This window comes from Parambassis ranga, chromosome 9, assembly GCF_900634625.1.
Source record: "Parambassis ranga chromosome 9, fParRan2.1, whole genome shotgun sequence".
NCBI classification, from domain to species: Eukaryota; Metazoa; Chordata; class Actinopteri; family Ambassidae; genus Parambassis; species Parambassis ranga.
The window spans coordinates 13,982,466-14,008,454 of record NC_041030.1 but is presented as its reverse complement, the minus strand read 5'-3'; the positions used below and the strand labels follow the sequence as shown (position 1 = coordinate 14,008,454).

Sequence of the window (25,989 nt, the reverse complement as noted above, 5' to 3'; positions counted from 1 at the left end):
ATGTTATTCTTGACGAAGAACACGATTGTTAAATGATTGCTCTGAAAACAATACCGGATATCTCCCTTTATTGACCACTGGAGGCAGTAGAGCGTTACAACAGCATAAAATAACAAAAGAAGAAGAAAAACACCGGAAGTACGGTTATTGTGATCAGCAGCTGCCATGAAGATGACAGGAGAAAACTGTTTTGAAAGCTCGGAAATGACCATGGATGATGTGAAAAACCTCGTCAAGAAGAAGGATGAAATTGAAGAGCAGATAAAAGCTTATTACGACGTGCTGGAAGACGTAAGTTCGCTAAAAGATATTATGACGTACACGGCACAAAACTAACTCAACGGTACAAGTCTGCTTATGTTAGATAAATTTGTCTGTTTACTATTTGTCGTTTACAGCAAGGTGTCGGAGTCGAAGGTCCCTTGGTTGACGCGGAGGGTTACCCCCGGGCTGATGTTAATTTGTACCAGATCAGGACAGCGAGGCACAATATCTCATGTAAGCAGCAGGATATTGTTTACTAGTAATATGTCTGCATAAAATACAGAGACTGGACACATTTCAGCATGAAGATACAAGCTGGCTAGTACCACAGGTCAATATACTAATCATCTGTTGGTTCATAAATTAATACTTTACCTGCTTATAGCCTTTATGAATGAACCGTTCATCATTTTTACCATGCTGTGTTTACCACAAAGCTTTGATGGTGTCTTTCAGGCCTGCAGAATGATCACAAGGCCATCATGGCAGAGATAGAAGAAGCTCTCCACAAGCTGCATGCACGAGAGAAAGCTAAGCGGGACCAGGATGAAGCTGAAGCCCAGGTAGAGGCGATGGAACAGCAGGTCACACTTCCTCCTCCTTTTGCACGGGTGGATGCTGTGACAGAAGGCTCGCCTGCCTATGGAGCTGTGAGTGACATGAACTTCTGTTTCTATTTGTTTCAGGAAAATCTTTTCCTCACTTGTGTTTCTTCCTGCAGCTGTATTAATCAACTGTGTTCTTCCAAAAGGGACTCAGAGTTGGGGATGAAATCATTGAGTTTGGGTCTGTGAACTCAGGGAACTTTCAGAACCTCCAGAACATTGCTTCTGTGGTGCAACACAGTGAGAGGGTAAGATACAGAGGATATAGAGGGTAATTTAATGCACATCTGCTTATGTGGACAGTTAATTATTGTTGTTCTTCCTTACTTATCAGTTTAATTCCATTGTGGCAATTAAAAATTGACCTACCTTTTTTTTGTTATCCTGAGACTGTATTTAGATTTAAGTTTGATGTCCTTTTACTTTATATAGACTGGTTATTGTGTTATATCTACGTTTTATTTCCCATTACATGGCTTTGACAGTGACTACATATTGCTGAGCACACTTGTTGTGTGTGTTAACTGCTATGTCATGTCTTTCTACAGAAACCACTGCGCGTCACAGTGATCCGGGTTGACCAGAAAGTCCAGATGAGCCTGACTCCACAGCGATGGTCAGGCAGAGGTCTGCTGGGGTAAGTGCAACATAGTCACGGCCACATGTTTAGATTGGCATAGATTGACGGTGTGGTAGTGGCAGCTGCGTGTTGTTTTAACAGTTTCATATCAACTTATTCATATCACTTACAAAGCTTTTCCTGTTTTGTTTTTCAGATGCAACATTGTTCCAGTAATCCATAATCACTGACATTGAGAATTTAAATTTTGAGTACCCTTCCACCACTTATGCATAAATTTACATCTATCTGCAACCATTTCCTTTATAGGAGGGCTGTCTTCAGAGTGGGATATATTGAAATAAAATGTCAAGATATCTCTGTTAGAAAGGCCATGCTGAATGGCACCAGAATAAATATGACTTTCCCTTCCATGATTTCTACATGTTTAAAGAGTTGGCTTTCATTTATATCTAGCCTGTGTTTCAATGGGTTTGGGAAGCTGTTTTGCAGTGATCTGGAAAGGCTGAAGGAAGTAAAGCTGTGCTACTGTGCTACCAATAATAAAAAGGGCTTGTTTTTAGCCCTCTTGAGAGAGATAACCTATTATGTAAGGGTATCTTTGTAAGATATTTTTTGTAATAAACATTTTGATTGAATTTGACAGGAATTTTTCAGATTGATTCATGTTGTTTAGCTATTTTTATCAATGAGCCCACACCATGATAAAAACATGTGACAATTATTTTTAAGAACAGAATATGTTTTATTATACAAACATTCACCTACTTTCAACAGTGACTTTAGTATCAAGAAAGGATACATATTTATCAGAGTTGAAAAAATGTACTCTTGGTATGTTTGAGAATGCTTATTAAATATCACTATCCAGAGAAAGAGTCATTCTGAGTTATTAATCTGACCGTAATGCCTCAAACAATCACATGGATTGCTTTAGCTTTTTCTTTTTGGGCTTGACCATCTGTGGTAGCTGGATTTTGAAGGCAGTCCTAAAAGGGAAAAAAATATTTGAGATAAAATGAACTCACAATGAATTTGCTTTGTTTCTGTTTCAAAATATGGAAAGAAAAACTTTGAAAAACACTCACTCGCATGTTGTACAAATGGGGCTGAAGTTGCAGAATACTAAAAAAAAAAAACGGTAATCACAAAATGTTTCATAATAGAGTGATGTAGACTGTTGTCAAGTATTTTTTTTAACTGATTTATACTCACTTGACAGACAAACTGAGCACACATAACCAATTTCAATGAGATTCCGGTGGCAAAAGCATGCAGCTCTGTAGTCTACGTGTGCGGGCGGTGGCAGCACCAGCTGTGAGCGTTGCTCAGAGTCGGGCAGAAACACCCACTGTTTGTCAACACAAAAACAAAATGCTTTCAAAATGTGAAAAAATAATAATACAAAATATGAATTGAACTGTCAGAATTGTTGCCACACTTTGCTACACTCTTACCAGCAGGTACTGTGCCAGGGCAGCTTTCTGTGGAATCTTCAGGTACAAGCCTCCAGTTATATCACAAGCCTGCAAAACAAACACATCACTGCAACACCAAAAAAAGAAAAACATCTTTAAAGGTGTCTTACTGCGTATCCTGTCACAATCATTTATACCTGTTGTAGAAGACCTGAGTCTGTGTCCAGCACACAGGCATCGATCAGGATGTTCTGTTTTTAAATACAAAAACAAGGTGATTCTTTTGTATACTCATGGGAGACGAATACTAAAGCTTAAAGTGGTATTTTACCTGCTTTTGAGCAGCAAAAATCACATTCATGAAGTTCATATACTGAAGGGCACAGTCATCTGCTGCTTTAATCACCTAAACAATGAGTACAGATGTTGTGTTTATTGTCACGTGAAAAACAAATTATCACCCTAGAAATTAACCATTACGAGCTTACCAAAATTCTTGATTTGACCTCTTGTCCAGCTAAAAAAAAATATAAAGAATGTGTATATTATAGCGTTCTGAAAGGAAAGTGGAATCAGATAATGAAAATTATTACCTTCCAGTTCTTTTAAAACTCTGTGGATATCTGGACATTTAAGGTTAAAGGAACTTTTTAACAGTATGGATGAAAAAAGAGTCCATATCTAACAAATCTATGCAAAATGTACATGTTTCGTCTGTACAATCATAAATGTGAATCTGTTGCTATGCATGTACACTCCGGTAAAAAGCTTTCACTGAAAGGATACAGCAGAGAGCTTTGGCGAGGGATCCTGCCAGCAAAGTATCTGTAGAATTTCCCCTCACTTCAGCTGGAATCACAAAAAACCAACATTGTACACAATCATTACACGTCTGAAAATAAAAATACAATACCGTTCTCAGTATGCTCAGTGAGTTTATTTGTTTTCTACTTACTTTTTGACATAACATTCCTGATTTCTTCAGCGATGTGGTTATTGGCGACTGACAGGAGTTCATATTTTCCATCCCCGCTGGAGGATGCATCATCCCCTCCTATATCCCCACCTCTCCAGGTTTTACTGGGATACAGGAAGTGGCTGAAATGAAGAAATCAAAGTACTTCATCACAACCTATTTCTATATATTTGTCAGATTTGTTATGTGTTCACTCGTTACCTGTCCTGACAGTGACTTGCTATGACAGCCAGTTTGTTGGCCCTGCTCATGGCCATGTGAGAGTTCCCCATCACCATGACTGCATCCAGACACTTAGATAGGGTGAACTGAGAGGAGACGAAACGGCAGACGATAATGTCGTTGAGCAACTACATTTAAAAACTGCACAATACCAGTCAGTTAGACATTATAATAATACCTCTGGCTCACGCTGAGCTTGCTGCCCCCACCAGATGGGATTCACATCCACGACGATGACCAGCAGACTGAGTTCATCCTCTGCAGACAATTTGGAGGCATGCAAATTCAGACAACCACCCTACTTACTAAAACAACAGTTGCTGCAAAACAACACACGCACATTGCAAACATACGAGGTTTATACCAACCTGATGCCATTATGAGATATTTGTCCAAAACAAAGCGGCCACAAAGTGTTAATAGCTTCTTTTCCTTTAGCTTTATCTTCCGTTAACTTCCATCTTTTTTTTAACTTTACACAGTATCCGCAGAGCTGAAACCGATTAAAAGTCCGGGTACTACTGACGTTTATAGTGTAATTAAAAAACATAAAACATACATATACAGGATTAAATTGTCCAAACCACTTCTATCGCACTATTTGAGCGTCATCGGGTCGCGCCCTGGTGCTGACATATCTTCTTCTACGTTCCCAAATTAGGCAGATGCATTTCTGGAGCACTTCTGCCACCCAGCGTCTTTTTGGTGTAAATTCACTCAATGTCCCTAAAACCTTCTGTTGGTTGAGTTGTATTGACTCTTATGCTGTTGGGGAATCATCTTTTTTTTATTGCAGGGCAAGGTGATGTAATGTTTTAGTTACAAAATCAAACTATAATTATTTTCTTGATTGTTTCATTGTTGGACAGTGCCAGAAATAAAATTTGAAAAGACTCATCATGTTGATGAAGATTCTCAGTCATCCAGGTCATCATACGTAGACAACTTCACAATGACAGAACAGTAATATCAAGGTTTAGTATAAATGTATGAAGTAGTTATGTTAAAAAATAAATGTTTCATGTAAGCATTTACAATAAACATTTCCTTAATGTGTGTGGATCTCTCACACTAACACATAACCTCCAGGTTGGAGGCTCCAACAATATTTTCTCTGGATCATCATCATCATCTCTCTTTGAGGAATTTATGTAGTTATTATGTTCTATGATGTGATTCATAATCATTTTTAGCACAACACACTTCACCTTTTTTTAAAATAATTTATTTTTTCATCTTTATCTCAGACACTGTATAACAACATTGCATTCAAGTATTTGTGGTTGGATGATCAAAAATTCCACGAGTAGCCAACTGGCTATTTCCTGGGTTTGGGTTTTGGCTGGGCTCTGAGTATTTCAGTCCTGAATTTCTCAGTCTGGTAGGTGTCTGACTCAATGGCCTCGCTGGAGTCATTAAGTGTTACGTACACATCCCCGTTGACCTCTGTGACCTTATGAATCCTCTGTTTGACACCTTTGGATCTCCAATAAGTCTTCAAGGGTTTGACTGTAGGATTGTCCACCGCTTGGTAAAGCCCTTCCCCTTCTTCTACTGTGATCTTGTACTTGTGCCACGGACATACGATGCACAGACGTCCATTAAACTCCTAATGGTTGGACAACATGAACATGAACAAGACACATTTTAAGTTTAGTGCATGATGTATTTTACTTAACATATTCCAACCTCCAGACATAACAGCTGTAAACTCACCTCAATGTCTCCATGCTCTAATACACCACCTGCATCTGTCATTGGAAAAGCATTACACACAGCAGGGATTAAAACAGGTGATGAGCCATTTTTGTGAGTATATTCCACATTACTATTAAGCACACAAACAACACACATCCTGAGCTTACGGTAGCAGCGCATGTCCATGGCATGAAGCTTCCCATGATGGTACAGCACCAGCACATCCCTGCATCCATTCACCAGCTTGGTTATACGTCCAGCCTTGACAATGTCCTCCTTCTTACAGATGAAGTGGGATGTACAAGGGGGTGAGAAAGAGTGGGAGGGGGAGGGAGGGGATGAGGATGAAGATACGGAGGTCTGAGAAGTCTCCTCCTCCCCGAGGACATGCTGATGCTTCACTTCTTACATCCGGTTTTCTGGTAGTAAATGATTATCGTCAGTTTAAATTGCAGAAATAATGAGCCAAAACTGATTCATTCTTTCCTCCTAACTGACCAATTCAAACATTACATTAATTTATCTTTTAAGTTGTCTGGTAGTAGTCTTTATCTAAGAGTCACCTTTCGTCTGTCTAGCTGGTTGTCTTGGCAGTCCTCAAGAACAGGGTAAAGCAGGTTGCTGCAGGTGCTAACTTGGATGCAGGTGCTAACTTGGCTACGTGTCCGGGGTGACACCGACATGTGAATAGTCTAGCTAAAAATCCACACACGACAATTCTATTGCCTTCTCTGTCTCAAACAGGCATATTAAATAATGTGTATAACATTACATACTATAATCTCAACTCTGAAGTTTCAGGAAAGCCGCTAGCCAGAAGTTCAAGGAAGCGCTAATGTTGTGTGTTACATCTAAAGTTGTCACCGTTGGAACACGGAACGGATCGATGTACGTTCCTACGACCTAAATTCCTAAACAAAAATGTGCACAACATACAACATAATTATGTGCACGTAGATGTATTTAGCCTTACAATTCATTGTATGTTACAAAATATTACAGAGGGATAATATTGGTTTACTAAAAAAAGAGAAAGAAACAATAATTGTAAATTATTTAATTGACTCAGGGCACGTTGTCAAATATGTTAGTAAAATACCAATAGCAATCGAAGTGCCATCACCTAATTAACCACTGACAGTGGGGTGAATGTCTTAATGGTTTAGTCTGAGATAAGTCTCAGTGGGTTTGTTGGTGGGCATTAAGCCCTCTGACGGATAATCTCCCCCAGACATGCTGAACTGAGCGTATATGTGACTGGCTGGCCTTCTAAACTCAGCAACTGATAATATTTTTCTGCCTATACCTGACTTGTGCTCACACGCAGCGGGAAAAGAACGCGCTTCTCATGGACTGTTTCCGTCGTCATGGAAACCCGCTTTGTGTAAGGAAGTAGTGATACTACTCAAACTAACAAGTTGTGAAAAATTGATGCGCATAGTCAGTTCGGTTTTTTCGTTTACGTTAAATGTTGTGTTCTGTCAGCCCTATAAAAGGAACGTCTGGTAAGTGTTCGATGTTTATTTTATTATGTTATATTTATTTTAGCTGAACGTATTGCTTTTACTGTTAACTACTTCACACATAAAACTATTTGATAGCAACGCCCATGGTGTGTTTAAGTTGTATGTTGGGATTTTTTAAAAAAATTCAAAACAATGACAACTTTTCCATCAATTTTAGCTGTTGTTTGTTCAGCATCATATTTCCTTATGCTTAGCTGAACTAAACCTCTTCTAAGCCCTAAGTGGTTCAGCATTAAGGAACACCAGTGAAGTATAGAACATCATTCTCATCTCATGCTCTGTTTGCATAAAGAGGACCTCACTCTTGCAGGACTTTTGCAGCTGCCAGCCAGTTGCTTTCTATATTTATCATATTTGCTCCTGTACAGAAATGTGTACACGACTGCACCGTGCAACCCTGGCTCCATCCTGACCTAGTGTCAGGTTTCAGCATCATACTGGTGTCCTATGCTTTGCTTACCCACAGAGCAGTGTGGAAGTAATGATGACACAGTAACCACCCTTTGACAATCATTCTTCCACAGCAAGGACACACTGTGGTGTAGTTTGTAGTTGTTTAGTTTTACACTAGTTGTAGAAGGATTTATTTGAACACATTTGCTGACTTATGTGACATCTTTGCTTCTCCCAGTGTTGGTGGACTGAATTATAGGAAAAAGAACAAAGGGAGATGTCACTGTGCCTGTACGAGTGTCTGAGAGCAGTTGGGCTTCAGCATCACTATGCAAGGTAAGTAACACACAGGACAGGCAAACCTGTAAATAGCTCTATTTAAGACTGTTTTTTACCTGTCCTTCAGGTTTACCTCTGTTGGTGTCTGCCATGCAGCCCATCTTTCAGAGCTGACTGTGGAGGACTACCCCCTCCTGGGAATCCGCTCTATGGAGGACAGGACTCGGCTCTTTCAACTGGTTCAGCTGGTCAAAACTCTTGACCTGGAGAACCTTGGATATGATGAAGGCGATGCTAATTATGATTACGTGGGTAGCAGCTCCAGTCGAGATGGGTTTAGAAATCCTGACGAAGATATAAGCAATGGCGAGAATGACAGTGGAGGTGCTATGCGTAGGGCAAGTACAACTGGAACGTCTTGCGTTCGGAGACTTGATTTCAGTGATGAAGCTACTCATCATCAGCGGAAGCTGTTTTCTTGTCCTGGAGGGACTGGTCATGTCTATGCTAGTCATAATACAAATAATGAGCCACTATTGGGAAGGGTATCTCATCTTGACAATGGAAGTGCTGGGGCACATGGTTGCCAAAAGCACAACAACTACACACCAGATGTCCATAGTCATTCATCTAATCTCCAAAAAGGAGAAATCGTCAAGCAAGACGTCACTGGAAGGATTTCAATGAGCAACTCTAACACCACATCCCCATCACATTGTGTGCCATGCCATAAACAAAAACACAGTCCTTTAGTGGCATCAAATACATTTAACAGCAAGACATTTGTGCACAGGAAAAGAGCCTCCAGGAAACATCATCTCTACACAGAAAAGGACAGTGGTGAAGCTTTTGAACCTATAGTCATGCCAACACCTGTTTACGAAGCAAAGAGACAAGCTGGCTACAACTACGGCCTACCTCTGAGTTCACCTCCTGCTGCAAACAAAGGGTGAGTGGCAGTGGGCTGTGATTTCTCTGCTCCAGCTGCACAGTTGATTGTGAATATGTGATGAATTTGGATTAGAAGTTTACATACATTCATAAAAAATTAAGATTTTTTTTTACTCTGTGTATAGTAGGGAAGCAGGGGAGCAGCGGATTAGCGTGTGTGTGAGGAAGAGACCTCTGACGTGTGCAGAGAGCAGAAGAGGAGAGGTTGATGCTGTGACAACTTCAGGTGGAGACTGTGTAATTGTTCATGAAAGCAAAGAAGCTGTGGATCTCAAACAATACATTCTACAGGTAGATATGCAAGACTGCTTGTCAGATGATGTTTTTATGCTTATTTTATATCTGGCTGCTTTTCCTTTGTGTCTCCACAGCACAGATTCTACTTTGACCAGGTTTTTGGGGAGGAGAGCTCCAACAAGGAAGTGTATCAGAGAACAGCATATCCTCTGGTGCAACACATGCTCAATGGGTGGGCTAGCATTAATGTTTGAGGGGATGATTGTTGATTCTGTCCAAATGAGTCAGTCCTCTGTGAGTTTCAATCCATTTATAATTTATACATTTATTTATACACAGAGGTAAGGCCACCTGCTTTGCATATGGCCAGACAGGTGCAGGGAAGACTCACACCATGCTGGGTTCATCTCCCGGGAGACCGGGGTTGTATGCTTTGGCAGTCCGGGACATTTTTGCTCACCTGTCCACCACACATGCATACTCATCCCTGCAGGTGTATGTCAGTTTCTTTGAGATCTACTGCGGTCAGCTATACGACCTGCTGGATCACAGGAAAAGGTCAGTAGTTGTTCTGTTGTGTTAAAAGTGCTTTTGAGGTTCGGATTGCAGTAAGATATAATTATTTCACTTTCTGCCATCTGCAGGTTATTTGCCAGAGAGGATGGACAGAAAGTGGTTCACATTTCAGGGCTGCGCAATGTCAGAGTGGACTCAGTCAACTTACTGCTGGAGGTTTGACCCTTTCTGTTAAAATCGTTTCAAACCAATGGTGTTATTTAAGTTAAGAACTAAACTAAAACATTTAAGGCAAAAAACATTAAACAAAAGAAGTGATATGGCTTTTAACTGCATTTAAATAGCTTTTTTATCATATGTGCAGTATTTTCAAAGTATCCAATAATGTGAAACAGTGAATGAACACACAAGTTTTGTTATTTTTGTTGCTTTTATAAAGGTGATTTCACAGGGTACAGAGGAGCGCACTCAGGGGGTGAGTGGTGTGAATCCCCTTTCCTCTCGCTCTCATGCTTTGCTTCAGATTCAACTTAGAGATCAGAACCAGCGGATAACTGGCAGGTGAGTGACATCTGATGCTGCTTATTGTATCATGACATTATAGCATAGGCAGTTTTTAGCTTTGTCTGTTCTCCTTAAAGAACAATGACTGAAGTTGTGTGTGTAGGATGTGGTTTGTGGACCTGGCAGGAAGTGAGAGGGCATCAGATGCTAAAGAACCAGGCAAGCAGAGTCGTATGGAGGGAGCCGAGATCAACCGGAGTCTGTTGGCTGTGAGACATACAGATGCATGCTAGCAATCTCAAAAATACAATACCAAGCACAAGACCTGTGTGAATTCTCATTTTCTTTTTTTTCCCCCCTCAGCTCAAAGAATGTATCAGGTCGCTTGATAGAGAGGAATCACACACACCTTTCAGGCAAAGCAAGCTTACTCAGGTACAGACTGATGACAAAAGTATGCATGGTGGATTTTCGTGTTTCTCCACTTTGATCATCACTTGTGTTTTAACATTATCTACTTCCCATTGTAGGTTTTGAAAGACTCATTTGTTGGTGACTCAATGACATGTATGATTGCCAACATCTCTCCTGGTCACACAGCATCCGAACACACACTTAATACGCTGAGATATGCTGATCGGTGAGTATTTTATGAGGGTGTATGAGTAAGTGCTGGAAATATTACAATGAATATTTTTGTATTAGTGTAGCAGTGGATTTCTGCCCTCCTGCTTTTGAATATAAACCTTAGAGAAAGGCTCCTATTCTACATGCTATTTGATATGTTACTTTATTTTAATAGGGTGAAGGAATTGCCTGGACACAGAGGACTCAGAGGAAGAAGAAAAGGCAAAACAGTTCCCGTCTCCAAACATGACCTGTCCCACAGCAGCAGTGGAAGCAGAAGCGGCAGTGGTGGCACTCGAGGGAAAAGTCCCCCTAAAAAGCCAAAGTTAGGCATCCAAAGCAATGCGTTTGGTTCCAACACACCAAACACAAAGTCACCCGTGGTGGGCGCAATTCTCTGCTCCACACCCAAAAGCAGCAGATGTGGAGAGGAAACAAATGCAAAGGGAGGAAGAGGGATTGGACTTGAACATACTACACCAGTTAGTGGTTGGCTGGGAATGGGTGATAAGAGGCGTGGGAGTATGGGAGCACGTCAGAGAGAAAGTATGAAAACACAAAGTGAAATATATACAGATAGCATCCCATCTGTTAGACCACAACATGCCAAGACCAAGCTGATGTTGGGACAATCAGTAGATAAGCATCTTTCCTTGTGGGAGGAGCAAAGAAAGTGTGCATTGTCTTCTACTAATGCTGAATCTGGATTCAAAAGAAAAGAGAACCTGCAAGAGTTAAGACAAGTGGAACACATCAGAGACACACACGTTGAAGCTGATAGGCAAAGCAGGAGAGGTTTACAGAAGGCAGATGAAAGGCATACGGAGAGGGAGATGCATCTACGAAGATACCACGAGCAGCTGCAACAGTTCATGCCCACATTTAGTTCCTCATCTGACTATCTCTTCTCACCATCAACACATCCGTCTCTCTCTTCTTCTACGCTCTCTTCCTCTGTTTCTCCATCTTCTCTTCACAACTCCTCCCCCCTCTCAGTTTCTGCTCATATGTGTCAGGGTTTGCATGAGGTCTTAGATGCATACAAAGCCAAGGCTGAGGTTAGGGTTGATGGTAACAATGTGGATACTCGTGGTGAAGAGTCAAGATTTGAATGTGACAGGGGCAGGAGAAGGTCCACGGAGGCAGCAGGTGAAGTAAGAGTACGGAGGGACGATTGGAGGCCATTTGGGATGGAAGGGGGAGAGAGGAGAAGAAGGAAGTGGGCTTGGGGGGCTACAGCAGACACAGAGTCGGCAAATAGGATGACAGGTGCGATTCCAGGAAATGCAGGGGCACAGTCGTCCTACGGCTGTGATTCAGAAGACAGAGGGGATGTGGGTGTGGAGGGTCTGAATACCTCAGATGTCACAGCTGATAATGTTTGGAATACTGAGCAAGGAGTCGCAGCTGGCAGCAGTAATGACAGCAGCCACCTCTTTAGACACCCCCCCTTTGAGTCACCCCATCAGCTGGCTCCTGCAGAACGACCTCTCTCCCCAGCCTGTGAACACACCAACATAATCCAGACCCCAGATGAACTTACTGAAGTCTGTTTTGGATCAAAACATACTGAATGCAGCAACACCCTGTCTTCAAACAGCCAGTTACAGAAGGAAGGGTTTGCTGCTATTTCTAGTGGAAGACAATTACCACTCACTTCTGCCATCACACAGATTGGATGTAAAAACCCCTCTGAGAGTCTTAAACTATCAGAACCTCCAGCTGGCACTCAGGAACACAACAGTCCAGATGATACAATCTCTCTTAACTACACCATGGAGCTCCTTAGCATCTCCCTGCTTCAAGTGGACCAGCAGCCTGCCACAGTCTCATTCCTTCAAGGGGGGCTCTACAGCACATCACTGTGTTGGCCTGAGACTGAGACTAGAGAAAACAACAGAGGCCAAGGGGGAAAACACTTTCTCCTGCGTAAAGAGATGTTAGGGAAAAATGTGGAGGATGAGGATGCAGAATTTCGTTTGTCCCTTTTGGAGCTGCCTGTGGTAAAGACCTGCCACTCTACTGCATCTGATACAACAGAGTGGAAAACAGACAGAACCCTCCAAGTTGGTAAGTCTAAATCAGAGTACATGCGCTCCAAATACTTCTTGTATGTAAACATCTTTGTATCTTGTCTATAGGGAGGAGCAAATCTTATATTCATGATGTTGTACTCCAGCAACAAGAGACAAATTCAACACCCCAAACAACAGCAGCCCTGAGCAACAAAGCCCCTGTATCTCCACTTAAACCCTCTGTATGCGTTTCCATGCAAATGTCTGACATGCCACCCTCAGTGCAACACTCAGGGAACATGAGTTTCCCCACACAAATGCCACTGGAATATACACAGGACAAGCACAAAAAGGCTTCTTCTTCTTCTTTCACAACATTACAGACAGAAAGTATCTCAAGTCAATGTCAAAGTCATTTCAACAATTCCAGCAGCACATCAGTTCAACCAAACCATCCTGCAGAGATAAATGATCAGCGACAAATTCCACCTACAATCCCTCCCTTGGACTATGCCAAGTAAGTTTCTGAATTCTCATTGATTCTCAAATGGGTATTAGTTGAAACAATTGGATATTTTTAGTTTTTCTACCCCAACCAGGTGGTGTATTGTTGAGGCTCAATGGGAGCAGCTAAAAGAGATGGAAGCTTTGTGTCAAACAGCGGGGAAACTTCTGTCCCAGCAGCCGGATATGGTCAGAAAAAAATCACATTCACAACTGTTGGCTCGGTTTATTCCTCTATCTTACTTTTTTGAAAATCTTGGACTTTAATTCAATCATACAATCATACTTTTGTCCTCACTTCTTGTCTCACAGGCATTTGGGGACTATATCCAGAAGCTGGAGGAGATCATGGAGAAAAAGGCTCAGTGCGTACACAGCATGAGAGCTCAGCTACAGCCATATCTAAAGCAGAGCCTCTATCCCAACCCACAGCATCGAGCAGAAGATAATCATTATCCAGTTAAATGAATAAGAAATATGTTAATTTCTAGGTGGAGCCTTTACAAGGAAGACATTCCAGTTATGGAAAGCCATGCTATGTATGAGTGCACCCTGTAGTGTACCTTGTGTGTTGTGTTCACATGTTTTTCAATAAATAAAATTAATATATAGGCCTATTTAGTTCTTCAGATCATAAAGATATGTTTACTATGAAAGTTGAATGCCAGCTATTTAAATCTTTATTTCATATTTCCTGTCTTGTTTTGGTATAGTGAGTTTCACCTAGTTCTACTAGTAGCCTACCACTGACTAACCAGCCTAAATTCCTGACACCCTGTAACAAAGATACTTTTTGCTAACCCCTTTCAAACTGTCAGACAGTGGTGGATGTGGTTACTGACGAGATGATGTGTATTGTTCGTATGCCAGTTTTCAGTCATTGAAATTACTTTTTAAGAATTAAATTAGCTTAGGTGTTCTGTGTTGTGAAAAACTTTATTTATTTATTTAGGGAATTTGGCGATTTTATGAATATTTTCTGAGTAGGATAGAGCACAAAAATATGTTTGCCTCTAAAAATGTATTTCTGAAGTTTACTAACAGTAGGCTACATATGTAGTAATATTCTTCTGAGAACACAGTCGAAAGTGAAAACAATGGAGAAGAAAAATAACTTGTCTAACTTGTTTATGGCTAAAGCAAGAATATTCTTTCTCTCCTCTTAATGTCACCTGTAAACTCATCACATTCATTTGTAAATGCTGTGAGTGTCAATACTGGCTAAATATTTGAATAAATTACCACATTTTCTATTGTTTGTAAAGAAATTTGACACCTGTTGTGCAGCGTCTAAATGAGCACGCTCCCACGCGTGAACGCGCACGTCAGGGTGCGGCGTCGGACCATCTGACCGGCTCGGTGGCTTTTGGTTGGCAGTATCGCCTTCACAACGTCGAACAACGGCGCGGTGGGTCACGTGACAGCATCTGCTGCTGCTGGCTGAGCGAAGCGTGTTAGCAGGTAAAAGAAAAGACTACTTAGAATTTGTCGATGGTATTTAAACGCTATTTAAACGCCTCAAGTGTTTTATCATACTTTCGAAACAGCTTTGGGATTTAGTTGGGCCATTTCGGAGACACACTTTGTCCTCCTCGGTGGTTACCTAATTAACTAACTGGCTAGGTAGCTAGCTTTGTGCCCGTGCGGTGTAAGCTGCATTGTATGTGAACGGGCCGTTCACATGCCGGACAGTTAACATGGTGTTAATGATATCTGTCGAGGCTTAATGTGCCACACTTGTTACAAAAACTTCTCTTCCATAAAGTCAGTTCATTAGTGAAAAACGGACACCGACTGTTATAAATGTTAGCTAAACACGCGCCTGTTTTCGTTTAGTTTCAGTTGTTAGCTTGTTGCTAGCGGCGCTAACTGTAGCTAAATCTGCCATTAGGTGACTAGCATGAACCTTTCTCTGGGTCTACACAAAGAGGTACATCATCGCACTTGACACATTTGTTTATTTCTGTTCTTGCCTTGGTGGAACTGTTCCAAGAACAAATACATTATTGAACAGCTAGACCAATCGTATGGTTATGATACCAATATGTTTCCAGCAAGACTACTTAACGGAATCACGGAACAAAGACGAGGGGTTAGCCAAGCTACAGCTAGCATGAGCCACTTAACCTAATGTGAACGTTAGCAGTTGTGGTACGCATTTCCGTCGAGCGTCTTATTTAGTAAGATACGATTGCGATTCTGTTACCACTAACGCCAAGTACAAGACAAAAACTTTGATAACAGTGAACATACGATCAACAATAACCGAGCTTTGTTGTCTAACTTCAACCTTTTTTGTGCCACCATACAGTGATCAGACATTGGTATGATCACAGCCAGTGGATCTCATTTGGGGCACTGACAAATTTGGTTCTTATGAGCCAACCACCTGATAGTGTATGTGATGTAAATTGAGTTTTAGCATGATATAGAGGATAGGCCCCTTTTTAATTACTAATTGTATTTATCACATTTTAGAGTATGACGTAAAATGTTGAGGGGAAAACTGTCTAAAAGTATACTGGCACTGTTGACAGTGTTTTTGTGTGGCAGCCCGAGGGAGGGTTGTAAGTTGACACCTGGACAGTCCCCTCTTGGCTGGCTAAATTTAACTGGGATGTGGGAAGCAACAGATGGGGGTTATAGTCTTACATGGTATACAACAGTGAGCCTTAGCCTGTTTATATTCAGTGTATGCTACTGGCATTGCACATTTATTCAGCAGTGTGGTTTGGTAAGGAGTTATGATGCTGTGTAACTATTTCTCATGCTGACTGTCATTTCACTTTCTTTTTCTTCTCTTTCCTTTAGATTTTTCTATTTTGTACATACATTGTTTTGTATATACTGTATATGATGACTTCAGTGGTCAGCAATCAAGCCCGGGGTACTCGGGATAGAACGCTACCCACTACCACACAAACAACACAGCCACAGAAACAGATACAGGTGGGCTTTTGTCATGAAACATACAGCATTATATCCATGCCTGAAGAAATTAACTCCCCTAAATACAAAAAAAATCTCAACAAGCTTTCGTTTTGCTGTTTGTGTACCAGGCCACAGCAGAACAGATTCGTTTAGCCCAAGTGATCTATGACAAAAATGATGCTGACTTTGAAGACAAGGTCAAACAGGTACTGGTTCATCCACACACTTTTAATGTGGTTCCTGAAATAATTGGGTTCCTCGCTTTGTTAAATATTCTCATTTTTACACTGTTGTGGATAGTTGATTGAGGTAACTGGGAAGACTCAAGATGAATGCATGGTAGCCCTCCATGACTGCAATGAAGATGCAAACAGAGCCATCAATTTTCTGCTGGAGAGTACCTCTGACACAGTAAGCACATATGCTTTTAAACACACCAACTTAGTATATACATATTGTGCTTGTGTTTACATGCACACAGTGGTTTATTTTTGTTTTGCCCAGATGATAAAATAATGTGTAATGCAAAATTTGAATTGCTAAATAGATGAATTATGTCATGTAGTGTCACTACATCTCTTTTTAACCTTATCAGAACTCCTGGGAGACTGTGGGCAAGAAGCGCAGTCTTGGGAAAGAAGGCGGACCCTCGGAGGTAAAGGAGAGCAGAGAAAAGAAAGGAGAGCGGGAAGCAAGCCGTGGACGTGGCGGGTCCAACAGGAGGGGCAGAGGCATCAGTCGAGGACGTGAAGGTTAGAAAAGGACAAAAATTGATCTACATGTTCAATGCATAAAGAATTTATGATGTGCATGCACAGAATGTGTGTTTTTCTGTGTTGCATCTATGACATTCAACATTTAGTTCTAAGATTTTGTATCAGTTGTGTGTTTATTTGTCTTCTCTTCCTTGTCCCTTTGTTTCTGGTTGGATTCTAGGTCGGATAGAGGAGAATGGGTTTGAGGTGGCTCCAGGAGAAAGAGGGGGTGATCGTGGACGCAGAGGGAGGGGAAGAGGTAAGCATACATGAGGTTCTACTCGAATAAAAAACAGGTACTTGTCAGTCTGCTATGGGATGTTGTTGCTTACCTTGAAAGAAAACAAATGGGTCTCCTGTGGATGTTTCTGAAAGGGTGACTTGTAGCTAAAATGTTTGTGATATGCCAGATTCTAAGGAATACCATGCTGCCTTTTTTGTTGCCCACCTATCCCAAACACAGTGGAGAATTGTGGCACATTATTGTTAACAATTAATAACAATGGTCTCATCTGCTGAGAATGCCTTCCTCGAACAAACCGCTTTTCTGGCACGTGAACATTTATGTGATTTCAGTACACTTTGCATGGTGAGACATTTTGGAATGCAAAACCCTTGTAAACATGGACAGAAAGCAGGATTACTTGGCAAAAAAGATTGCTGAACCTGTGTTGTGATGAAAGTTGCTTTATGAGGCATTGTGGACAAAGTTGGCCAATAAACAGTGGTTGTCTCGTTTTGTTTGTGTGTTCAGGTGTAGGGACCCGTGGCAGAGGAAGAGCAGCTGCTGGTAACAGATTCTCTACACAAGGAATGGGGTAAACACTTATATTAAGTGTAATTTTTAAGCCTTCAGTAAGATGAGGTTATGATGGTGATTACAAGCACATATCTTAAAAACAAATGTGTGGAAAAACTCAATGTTTCTGAATCTCCCATTGAAATGTTGCAAAACGTATTTGCCACAGACCAGATGTTTTTGTTTTTTCATTTTCTGTTTTCTTTTTTAAACCACTCAGCACGTTCAATCCTGCTGACTACACTGCAAATTCTGGAGCTCGCAGGGAGACATGGGAAGGGGATGGCAACGAACCTGCTGAGGGATCTGGTAGGCCGAACATAAAATGTTATATTTTGACGTTTTATCCTCCTTTCTTATGTTGTTGTAAATTGATACATACTGTATATTATTCAAGGGTACAAACTTTGTTTTTCTTAGGAACTTGGGGAGGCAATCTGGAAGACTGGAATTCAGAAGACTGGAATGAGGATGTAAGGAAGCACTTTTAACAGATTTTAAATGCTATAATATAATGGTTCTCATAATGTTGTGGTGTTAATATGCATAATTATCAATAGAGGGTAATAAATGGTAATCATAGCTTTGAATGTTTGTTGTATCATGGAGAACATATGGATGATTTTGTGTCTTTTCACACAGTTGTCTGAGACCAAAGTATTCACTGCCTCTTCTGCTCCAACAAATCACATCACACCTGGACACAAGTAAGTGATTCTGCCCAAAGCCCTTGAAGCTGAAGCCCTAATGAATCTCCTCTTATCTTTGGTGAACAGTTTCAGGTAGTGCATGGCATTGACCTCTTCTCCTCTTCACACCTTTTTATCTAATCTCAGTGTGGACCTGGCTAGCCTGCTGCCTAAGACTGGAGTGGCTGCAGACTCAGACTTGGGGGCAATTGTTGACGGCCCGTCAGCTGAGGATTTGGGGCAAAGCCTGGTGTTTACCAATTCCCACCATAATGGACGCACTGCAACACACAGCTACGCACATGCCACAGCCAACAGCTACGCCCATGCAGCCTCTGCTAGTACCACCTACGCACATGCTGCACTGGTAACCCAGTCATACATTTACATGAATCAACATTGCTCTGTGATGACACAGCAGTAGTTTTTATTTTGTCTCTCTTGTCCACCCAGTCGTCGGTGTTGGGTTCTGGTTTCGGGCCCCTGAATGCACCTAAGCAGACACCTGCGCCTGATAGCCGGACAGCAGAGCAACTCAATGGGCCTCGGCTTGGTCAGAGAGCTAGTCAGATGTTGGCCACCACCAGCAACAATAGTGTTTCCAAAGATGCAGGACCACCTCCAATGCAAAGTCCTGCTCCAGCTCCCTCCCCCTCTGCAGACATAAAACCTCAGAGAGTGGAAAACGGTCCTGTTAGTGCCCAATACTGTACGTTTTTCACAAGAAATCTAACAGCATTTTCACTTGACTGCTTAATTTGAACAGTTCTTAAAGACAGCGATGTTTCTCCTTTTGTCTTTAGTGGAGATGAATCTTCAGCCAGAGCCATCTGCAGTGCTCAGCCAGCTGACACAGAGGCAACAACAATCCTCCATTCTTTCCACCACAGAGCCTCTGGGCCAGTCACGTGCGCCACAGGTCCCAACACCTCCAGGTAGGACTGCAGAACCATACTGCCATTGAAGATGTGAAAGTCTTCAGAGAGTACCATGGGGCATTAGAACTGCCACTCGGTTACCTATTTTCACAACGTAGGTTTGATATTAAGGGATAGGAACTGAATGGAAATGCTCTCTTCAATCTTATTTAGGCCATGAGTCTTCTGTCCTGGCTGTAAGAGATGGCGCCTCTCCTGGAGTTAAGCTGTCAGGCCTGGAACCTCCCATCACAGAACCCCCTCAGCGGCAACTAAGGACACAGAGACGAAGAGCACCTCCCCCCTCAAAGGTGAGTTATTCTAGTATTATACTTGTTTGCCTGGTACTATGACACATTAAAGAAAAGGTTCACGGAACTGTTTTGTCTGGTCAAGTTTGTTACAGTTTGAAAACATTTTTTCAAATTGCTATATGAAAAAAGTTTCCTATAAATATAAATCAAGTTTCCTATATAATGTTATATTGAATAGCCTCTATATCTGCCGTAGATCCCTTCGTCAGCAGTGGAGATGCCGGGCTCAGCTGATGTATCTGGTCTGAATGTTCAGTTTGGAGCTCTAGACTTTGGGTCTGAGGCTGGAAGTGGAACGGTCGACATGGCACAGTCTGAGTCGGCCAGGGAGCAGTCCCCGTCTCAGGCCACGGCACCCATGCCGGTTCCTACTGCTGTTCCCACACAACAGCCACAAAACAGCCTGTTCTCCAAGCCTGGAGCTGTGAGGTATGTAAAAAGATGGCTGGGAATTACCTGATAACACACTAAAACTGTTGACTATTCTTGATTTTCAGTGCTGCAAGCTTTAAAAAAAAAGTGGAACAAAATTACTTCTGTCATCTTAGTATGTGTGTTTTTTCCTGTGAACAGTGAACACATGAACAAATTGCCCACCTTACCTGTATCGGATCCCAACTTCCCGTCCCCATCATTGGGCTTGCCCAGTGCTACTCCCTCGCCTTCCCTTGGTCTCCCAAGTGCTGCTGCTTCATCATCTTCTGCAGCCCCTGCCACAGCAAGTCGTGTGGAGAGCAGTGGCCCAAGGTCTCTACCACCCCACCTTGGCTTTTCTCAGAGTAAAGATATGCCATCAGCTGCTGGACCTCTAACAGTAAGGATACACTTCCTTCTGTATGCTCAAGAGTCTTTAATTTCACTAGAACTAACTGTTACTACTTGAAAGTTTAGGATCTTTTTGATAATGGGCTGAAGTTGAATAATTTAACTAAAACTTGAATATCTCTTTTTGTAGAATGGCTACAGTGGTATGAAGACACAGAGCACACAGGACCGTAAGTATTCTGCAAACTATTGAAACTTCATTGAGATGCCCAATGGAGTCTGTTAATAATATTAAATACAGAATGCATCTGGAACCATGTAGACTTAGTTGAAGTTGACCAGTGTGTTGTTGATCTATGTTCTTTTTCCTTCTTGTGTTTCTTCTCATGCATAATTTTGTATTTTTCTTCAAACCAGCTACATCATCGTCATCTAGGGCAGTGAAAACAGAGTCTCCTGTTATGACGAATGACAGTGGGTCTTGCCACCACATGCCTTCGCCTGCAGTCACACCTTCTCACTCGGCACCCATCTCCTCACTCAGCAGGTAAAGAGTGATTCAGATACACCATTACATTTTGTGTGGAGATAATGATGGTTTTCTAATAGTCATTGTATAAGCAAGTGCTCTGTCAAATGAAAACGGGCTGACAAAATCACTTATCTTTGTAGCCACGTGAGCAGCAGTCACTCAACAGCCCTCGCCACGAGTTCCTCCCTGTCGGTAAGGGGGAACATGCACACTGACACAGAATACTGATAATAAATATAAAAATGCATGGGTTTATGTTGTACTGTCTTTTATAACTGTTACTTCTTCCACCCCCTTGCCGTTGGTCATTTGTCTTTTTCCATCAGATGAATAATGAGGAGACCAGCAGCAGCAACCTCCATGCTTTTTCATCGTCGTCATCCAGTCAAGTTGTCAATCCCAGTTCTTCAGCTGTCAGTAGTTCAGCCATCAATGGTCTGCATCCAGCTGGAGCACCTGGCCTAACTCCTAATGGCACGAACGCCACACTCTCAGCTGCAGGCAGCCGCACAGCACCTCTGCTCACCACCACCTCCGGTTAGTCATGACCACCATCATCCAGTTCGTTACAGTTATGAACAGTAAATGTAATCATGTTGTTTGTAACAACTACACACAGTTAATTCTTACTGAGTCATAAAACCTTCTGCCGCAGGTAAAGCTCCTCCTAACTTGGCCCAGGGTGTGCCGCCTCTCCTGGCCAACCAGTACATCATGGGCCCCGGTGGCTTGCTTCCGGCTTACCCGGTAAATTCATGCATTCCCAACCATGTAGTCACTTGTCTGTTAGGAAATATTCTTGTCTTTAAAAGTGACATGGTTGTAAGAGTTAGCATTTTCTATACATACATGATCAGTTATCAGCACCGTTACTATCATATTTCAGTTTAAATAATACGAAATATTTGCCATTGTGATTTCAACAGCAAATTTATGGATATGAGGACTTGCAAATGCTGCAGTCACGCCTTCCTTTGGTGAGTCAGTTGTGGTGTTGTTACTTTGAAATTACTTTTTTTTTTTTTAATTATAACCTTCTTAATCACTGTACCCCAAATTTGTAATGATGTACTGATGTAAAAGAAAATAATTTCTCTTTCTATGCAGGACTACTATGGTGTTACATTCCCTGGTGCTACAGCTGCTATGCCTGGAAGAGACGGTCTGGCTAATAATCTATACTCTGGTGGGTAAAATTTTTAAAATGAACTAATGTGATCTATTAACTGACATTGCTTTAAGTTGTAAATTAAACGGTACTCATTTTTCTTCACACTCCTACGATTGATTTCTGTCCAGGTGAGGCAACAAAGTTTGGCAGGAATGACTCTTCTTCTCCAGCCCCCCCAACCAGCCTGTCAACGGCTGGGGTACAGTCACAGCCCCAACAGAATCCACAGACAGGAACGCAGGGGCAAGGACAGGGTCAAAACCAGGGTCAGCAGACACAGAATCAGGCCTTCCTCAACCCTCCTCTGCCACCTGGTTATGGATACACTGGTAAGGGAAAAATTTGTTTAGTGATGATTACATCGGCCAATTGGTTTTCCAACTAACTTAGTTGCAATTTACAGGCATGAATCAGATTGGATTCTCAGTTTTCATTTTCAATGTGGTCAAAATGCCCTTTGAATGCATCTGTATAAATAGACCTTGAACAAAGAGCAACACAATGGGCTACACAGCTATCCTGGTTACCTACACAAGCTCTTCTTTGGACTATCATTGTATATAACCAAACCCACAGTGATGAGTTGTAATCAGTGGCAAGAGGTTTCAGAGGTGTGTGACATATACTGCCTGAGTCAATAAAATGTTACATACGCCAGAGCACTAATCCCTCAAAAACAACTCTTCACATATTGCAAAGTTGATTCATTTACACATTTATTTGTGTGTGGTTAGATAATTAATACAATTGTTAGCATTCTTGCTTCAGAACAGTGGCTCTGTATTTTCATCTGGCTTTTTTTTAACTTCCTATGTTGCAGGTCTGCCATACTATGCTGGTGTGCCTGGGGTTCCCTCAGCTTTCCAGTATGGCCCCACAGTCTTTGTGCCTCCTGCTTCAGCCAAACAGCCTGCAATGGGTCTGGCCAACCCCTCCAATCAGTACCACCAACAGCATCAGCCCAGTTATGGACAGCATGCATATGGCACAGGTAGGAACAGGAGGCTGTCGGTGACTTTCAATTAACACAGTACTATTAAAAGTAGTATCAGTTTTAATTCCTAAATGAATACTGGCATTATCACAGTACCATAGTTTGTCACAATGGGGCACTAAAGTGGATGAAGATTATTTTTTCTTATTGTGAACAAGACCTGCATACTCCCTGACAGTAATTAGGTGTGAACAGAGTTGAAGGAAAGGGGAAAAAACACTCCACACCTCTAACCCTGAATTCACTCAATGCTGCATGTGTGTGTGGAGATGGGCCTGTATGTTTTTTTTTTTGCTTGTGCTGCATGGATAGCTCAAACCCCCTGCTGAAGTTGGACACGGCTCAATATAGACACAGCTGCCATTTTAGTCAGGTTACCTTACTGCCTCTCTCTCCCCTGCCCCCTCTCTGTTTTCTTCTCATCTTCTTCTCTTCACCAAATCTGTTCCTGATCTCCTGTCCCTTCCTGCCCCCTCCCTCTCCTCGGCTCGCTCTGCCTCCTCTCCTCTTCTGTGTTCTTCTTCCTCCTCCTCCTTCAGCCTTTGATGACCTGTCTCAAGCCCACGGTGGGGAATACAGTAAGGCAGGGTACGGAGGCTCTGCCCAGTCACAGGCCAAGTCAGCGGGCAGCGGCCCAGGGAAAGGTACATACACAACACACGTGTGCACACTAATAACACACAAAGTCAGTGGGCGTTTTCCATTGGGGAAAAATTGCTGTACTCACAATTGCAGATGATTCTACAGACAAGAGTGTTCTGGAGAAAGGTGTGTATATGCACGTGTGTGATTGCACTTTCGTGTACATCGTAGATGGGTACATGCCAGAGAGTGGGGTAAAAGTGAGAAACATGCCTCTGCTCCTCCTCACTAAATACGCTTCTTCCTACCGGCTGGCCCTGTCCTACTAACAGTGGATACAGACAATTATTGTTTTAAGATCATCAGTGAATTGTTATTTCTTATTAATCCCTTGAATTTTTTTTCTTCTCCTACTGTTTCTTTCTCCCCTTTTTTTTCCTCTCCCATCTTTAATTCCAATATTTTCCTGCATCTCTTTCCTTCTCCTCGTCATTCTCCTCTCAGCACCAGGATTGTCAGGATCAGGAACCAGTGCTGGAGTTCCTGACATGGGAGGTTCAATCTACAGCAAAACACAGGCAAGTAACAGGCAGTTTTATGCATCTGTGTTGAGAACTAAGATGAAAGAACTTTGAAATCAGAAAACCTCTACATGTAGAACCTTCAATTAATACAAATAGCAATTTGCCTGTTTTGTGCAGAGTTTATTTGTAAATGTACTGTACATGCATGTGGTAAATATGGAGTTGGTGTTCTTTGTTTTTTCTCAGTCATTTGACAAGCAGGGTTTCCACACGGGGACACCACCTCCATTCAGCCTGCCCTCAGCACTGGGAGGAACAGGACCCCTGAATCCGGGCGGCGCACCCGGATACGCTCCTGCTCCCTTCCTCCATATCCTGCCCCCACACCAACAGCCCCACTCCCAGCTGCTGCACCATCATCTCACACAGGACGGACAGGTAAACCGGTATTCTGTATGCTCTAATTTGAAAGTGAAATTCTCCCAAAGAAGTAGTTAAAATGGAAGATCAATTTTCATGGGTTGCTTTTTGGTCTTAAACATAATTGATGTGTACTTGTTTGCAGGGGGGTCCTGGTCAGCGCAGCCAGTCCAGTGGAATGCAGCAGAAATCCCAAGGTAGCAAGTCCAGCTACGGCAGCTCTCCATACTGGGCAAACTGAGGAATGCTTCCCACTCCCCCAAAAGGCTGTGTGCGCGCGCGTGTGACTGTATGTAAAGCTAAAACGATAAAGGCAAACGGAAAGACACACTACCCTCACAATGAGCAACCTTGGGCCTCCCTGCCCTGCTCCCCCACCTCCACAAGTCCTCATAAGTCTTTTTGGGTTCTCTCTTCCCCCGTTTTCAAAATTGGTTGTACATGTAAGATATTTATGTATGTATTTATATATATAAATATATATATATACTGTATATGTAATAGTAGAACATAAAATGTGGTTGCTGCATTTTATTTTTGAAGGACATTTTGTTTACTTTTTTCAAAACTGCAGGAAAACATGTTACATTAAGACAGAACGAGATGATATTGATAAGAAAGCGAGTGAAGGCGATGAATAATCAACACCTTCTTGGAAGAAAACCAGAAAAGGAGAGAGCTAAAGCACTGATTGCATATGAGGACACTTCAGATGGGGGTGGGGTTTATAATAACTGTCTCTTTTTTTTCCCCTTTTTTTTTTTTTTTTTATACATGACTTCCTGAATGGCCGGGCTCATCCCCAAACTTCATTTTGTAGCTCCGTTTCCCTTCCTGCCTCCCCTCTACTAGAGGCTGCCTACTCTCCCTGTGTCACCTTCCCTTTTAATGACAGACTTGCCTATCTAAATTTTATATTTTAATTTAATTTTAACCCTCATTTCTCTCGAAATAAAGGTTTGAGCAGGTGGAACTTTTTGTCTGTGTATTTTGTGTCCCATGTGTGCCATACATTTAGGTGGACAAAGTGTTCATATCAGTGTTGACAAACATTTATGGTTGTCTTGGATGACTTTGAGTATATAGTGTGTGTCAGTGATACCAAACAGAAAAAATTCAAACAAAGATCAAATTACAGGCTTAATATTAAATGCCCTCAACAAACTTTGCAACTGTTTACTATTGCTGAGGCAAGCTATCATTATCTACTTAAATTAAAGTCTTAGGAAGCCTCATCCCTACTTGTCTACGTTGTTTCTCCATTAACAGTGGCTCAGTTCC

The 25,989-nt window shown here is 41.9% G+C and overlaps 5 protein-coding genes and 1 long non-coding RNA gene across 9 annotated transcripts; 4 read left to right on the top strand and 2 right to left on the bottom strand.

The window, feature by feature from the left end:
- The first annotated feature begins 112 nt into the window (after positions 1–112).
- psmd9 (proteasome 26S subunit, non-ATPase 9) lies at positions 113–2,098 on the top strand. Its single transcript, XM_028413916.1, has 6 exons — positions 113–291; positions 399–498; positions 721–914; positions 1,016–1,117; positions 1,418–1,506; positions 1,646–2,098. The coding sequence occupies exons 1-6, from the start codon at positions 166–168 to the stop codon at positions 1,677–1,679; spliced, it is 645 nt and encodes a 214-aa protein (XP_028269717.1). The 5' UTR covers positions 113–165; the 3' UTR covers positions 1,680–2,098.
- Positions 2,099–2,173: 75 nt separating this feature from the next.
- On the bottom strand, positions 2,174–4,689 carry gtf2h3 (general transcription factor IIH, polypeptide 3). Its single transcript, XM_028413915.1, has 13 exons — positions 4,434–4,689; positions 4,244–4,323; positions 4,045–4,151; positions 3,823–3,965; positions 3,654–3,716; positions 3,461–3,490; positions 3,356–3,384; positions 3,199–3,273; positions 3,065–3,118; positions 2,907–2,975; positions 2,665–2,800; positions 2,538–2,574; positions 2,174–2,438 (listed from the first exon to the last, which is right to left on the bottom strand). Exons 1-13 carry the CDS (start codon positions 4,441–4,443, stop codon positions 2,369–2,371), a joined length of 903 nt encoding a protein of 300 aa, XP_028269716.1. The 5' UTR covers positions 4,444–4,689; the 3' UTR covers positions 2,174–2,368.
- Positions 4,690–5,258: 569 nt separating this feature from the next.
- Positions 5,259–7,132, bottom strand: LOC114441174 (Rieske domain-containing protein-like). Its single transcript, XM_028413974.1, has 4 exons — positions 7,075–7,132; positions 5,931–6,164; positions 5,782–5,816; positions 5,259–5,674 (listed from the first exon to the last, which is right to left on the bottom strand). The coding sequence occupies exons 1-4, from the start codon at positions 7,130–7,132 to the stop codon at positions 5,384–5,386; spliced, it is 618 nt and encodes a 205-aa protein (XP_028269775.1). The 3' UTR covers positions 5,259–5,383.
- An 827-nt stretch (positions 7,133–7,959) lies between these two features.
- LOC114441173 (kinesin-like protein KIN-14L) lies at positions 7,960–13,114 on the top strand. Its single transcript, XM_028413973.1, has 14 exons — positions 7,960–8,018; positions 8,089–8,910; positions 9,038–9,203; positions 9,284–9,381; positions 9,489–9,707; positions 9,794–9,881; positions 10,105–10,226; positions 10,333–10,438; positions 10,533–10,604; positions 10,700–10,809; positions 10,972–11,681; positions 11,793–12,866; positions 12,938–13,053; positions 13,106–13,114. The coding sequence occupies exons 1-14, from the start codon at positions 7,960–7,962 to the stop codon at positions 13,112–13,114; spliced, it is 3,771 nt and encodes a 1,256-aa protein (XP_028269774.1).
- A 106-nt stretch (positions 13,115–13,220) lies between these two features.
- On the top strand, positions 13,221–13,802 carry LOC114441092 (uncharacterized). The gene is made up of 3 exons (XR_003671242.1): positions 13,221–13,328; positions 13,411–13,504; positions 13,628–13,802. It is a non-coding gene; the product is annotated as an uncharacterized LOC114441092 (long non-coding RNA).
- Positions 13,803–14,649: 847 nt separating this feature from the next.
- LOC114441091 (ubiquitin-associated protein 2-like) lies at positions 14,650–25,681 on the top strand. Of its 4 annotated transcripts, none has more exons than XM_028413862.1 (30): positions 14,650–14,776; positions 16,127–16,264; positions 16,375–16,452; positions 16,547–16,657; positions 16,842–16,998; positions 17,183–17,260; positions 17,756–17,819; positions 18,021–18,109; positions 18,221–18,273; positions 18,443–18,507; positions 18,637–18,856; positions 18,943–19,198; positions 19,293–19,424; positions 19,581–19,717; positions 19,917–20,149; positions 20,294–20,534; positions 20,676–20,715; positions 20,903–21,032; positions 21,158–21,209; positions 21,344–21,554; positions 21,673–21,764; positions 21,944–21,994; positions 22,125–22,203; positions 22,317–22,517; positions 23,009–23,179; positions 23,722–23,826; positions 23,918–23,950; positions 24,269–24,342; positions 24,535–24,726; positions 24,854–25,681. In XM_028413862.1, the coding sequence occupies exons 2-30, from the start codon at positions 16,169–16,171 to the stop codon at positions 24,947–24,949; spliced, it is 3,537 nt and encodes a 1,178-aa protein (XP_028269663.1). In that variant the 5' UTR covers positions 14,650–14,776; positions 16,127–16,168; the 3' UTR covers positions 24,950–25,681. The 4 variants fall into 4 exon arrangements, with proteins under 4 accessions (XP_028269663.1, XP_028269661.1, XP_028269662.1 ...); XM_028413860.1 differs by lacking the exon at positions 14,650–14,776 and adding an exon at positions 15,631–15,712; XM_028413861.1 differs by lacking the exons at positions 14,650–14,776; positions 23,918–23,950 and adding an exon at positions 15,631–15,712.
- Positions 25,682–25,989: the final 308 nt, after the last annotated feature.

Bases quoted from the DNA above. Each gene is read 5' to 3' on its own strand.
- psmd9 (XM_028413916.1), top strand. From the start codon at position 166: ATGAAGATGACAGGAGAAAACTGTTTTGAAAGCTCGGAAATGACCATG. The intron at 499-720 runs GTAAGCAGCAGG...GGTGTCTTTCAG, and splicing joins AGCGAGGCACAATATCTCAT to GCCTGCAGAATGATCACAAG. The intron at 1,507-1,645 runs GTAAGTGCAACA...TTTGTTTTTCAG, and splicing joins TCAGGCAGAGGTCTGCTGGG to ATGCAACATTGTTCCAGTAA.
- gtf2h3 (XM_028413915.1), bottom strand. The intron at 3,717-3,822 runs GTAAGTAGAAAA...TTGTGATTCCAG, and splicing joins CAGGAATGTTATGTCAAAAA to CTGAAGTGAGGGGAAATTCT. The intron at 2,575-2,664 runs GTGAGTATAAAT...TTTTTTTTTTAG, and splicing joins GTGCTCAGTTTGTCTGTCAA to TATTCTGCAACTTCAGCCCC.
- LOC114441174 (XM_028413974.1), bottom strand. From the start codon at position 7,132: ATGACGACGGAAACAGTCCATGAGAAGCGCGTTCTTTTCCCGCTGCGT. The intron at 6,165-7,074 runs GTCAGGTATAGG...GGATGTAAGAAG, and splicing joins CCCGCTGCGTGTGAGCACAA to TGAAGCATCAGCATGTCCTC. The intron at 5,817-5,930 runs GTAAGCTCAGGA...TTCCAATGACAG, and splicing joins CATGGACATGCGCTGCTACC to ATGCAGGTGGTGTATTAGAG.
- LOC114441173 (XM_028413973.1), top strand. From the start codon at position 7,960: ATGTCACTGTGCCTGTACGAGTGTCTGAGAGCAGTTGGGCTTCAGCAT. The intron at 10,227-10,332 runs GTGAGTGACATC...TTGTGTGTGTAG, and splicing joins AACCAGCGGATAACTGGCAG to GATGTGGTTTGTGGACCTGG. The intron at 10,810-10,971 runs GTGAGTATTTTA...TTATTTTAATAG, and splicing joins ACGCTGAGATATGCTGATCG to GGTGAAGGAATTGCCTGGAC.
- LOC114441091 (XM_028413860.1), top strand. From the start codon at position 15,692: ATGAGCCAACCACCTGATAGT. The intron at 21,210-21,343 runs GTAAGGGGGAAC...TTTTTCCATCAG, and splicing joins CCACGAGTTCCTCCCTGTCG to ATGAATAATGAGGAGACCAG. The intron at 22,204-22,316 runs GTGGGTAAAATT...ATTTCTGTCCAG, and splicing joins GGCTAATAATCTATACTCTG to GTGAGGCAACAAAGTTTGGC.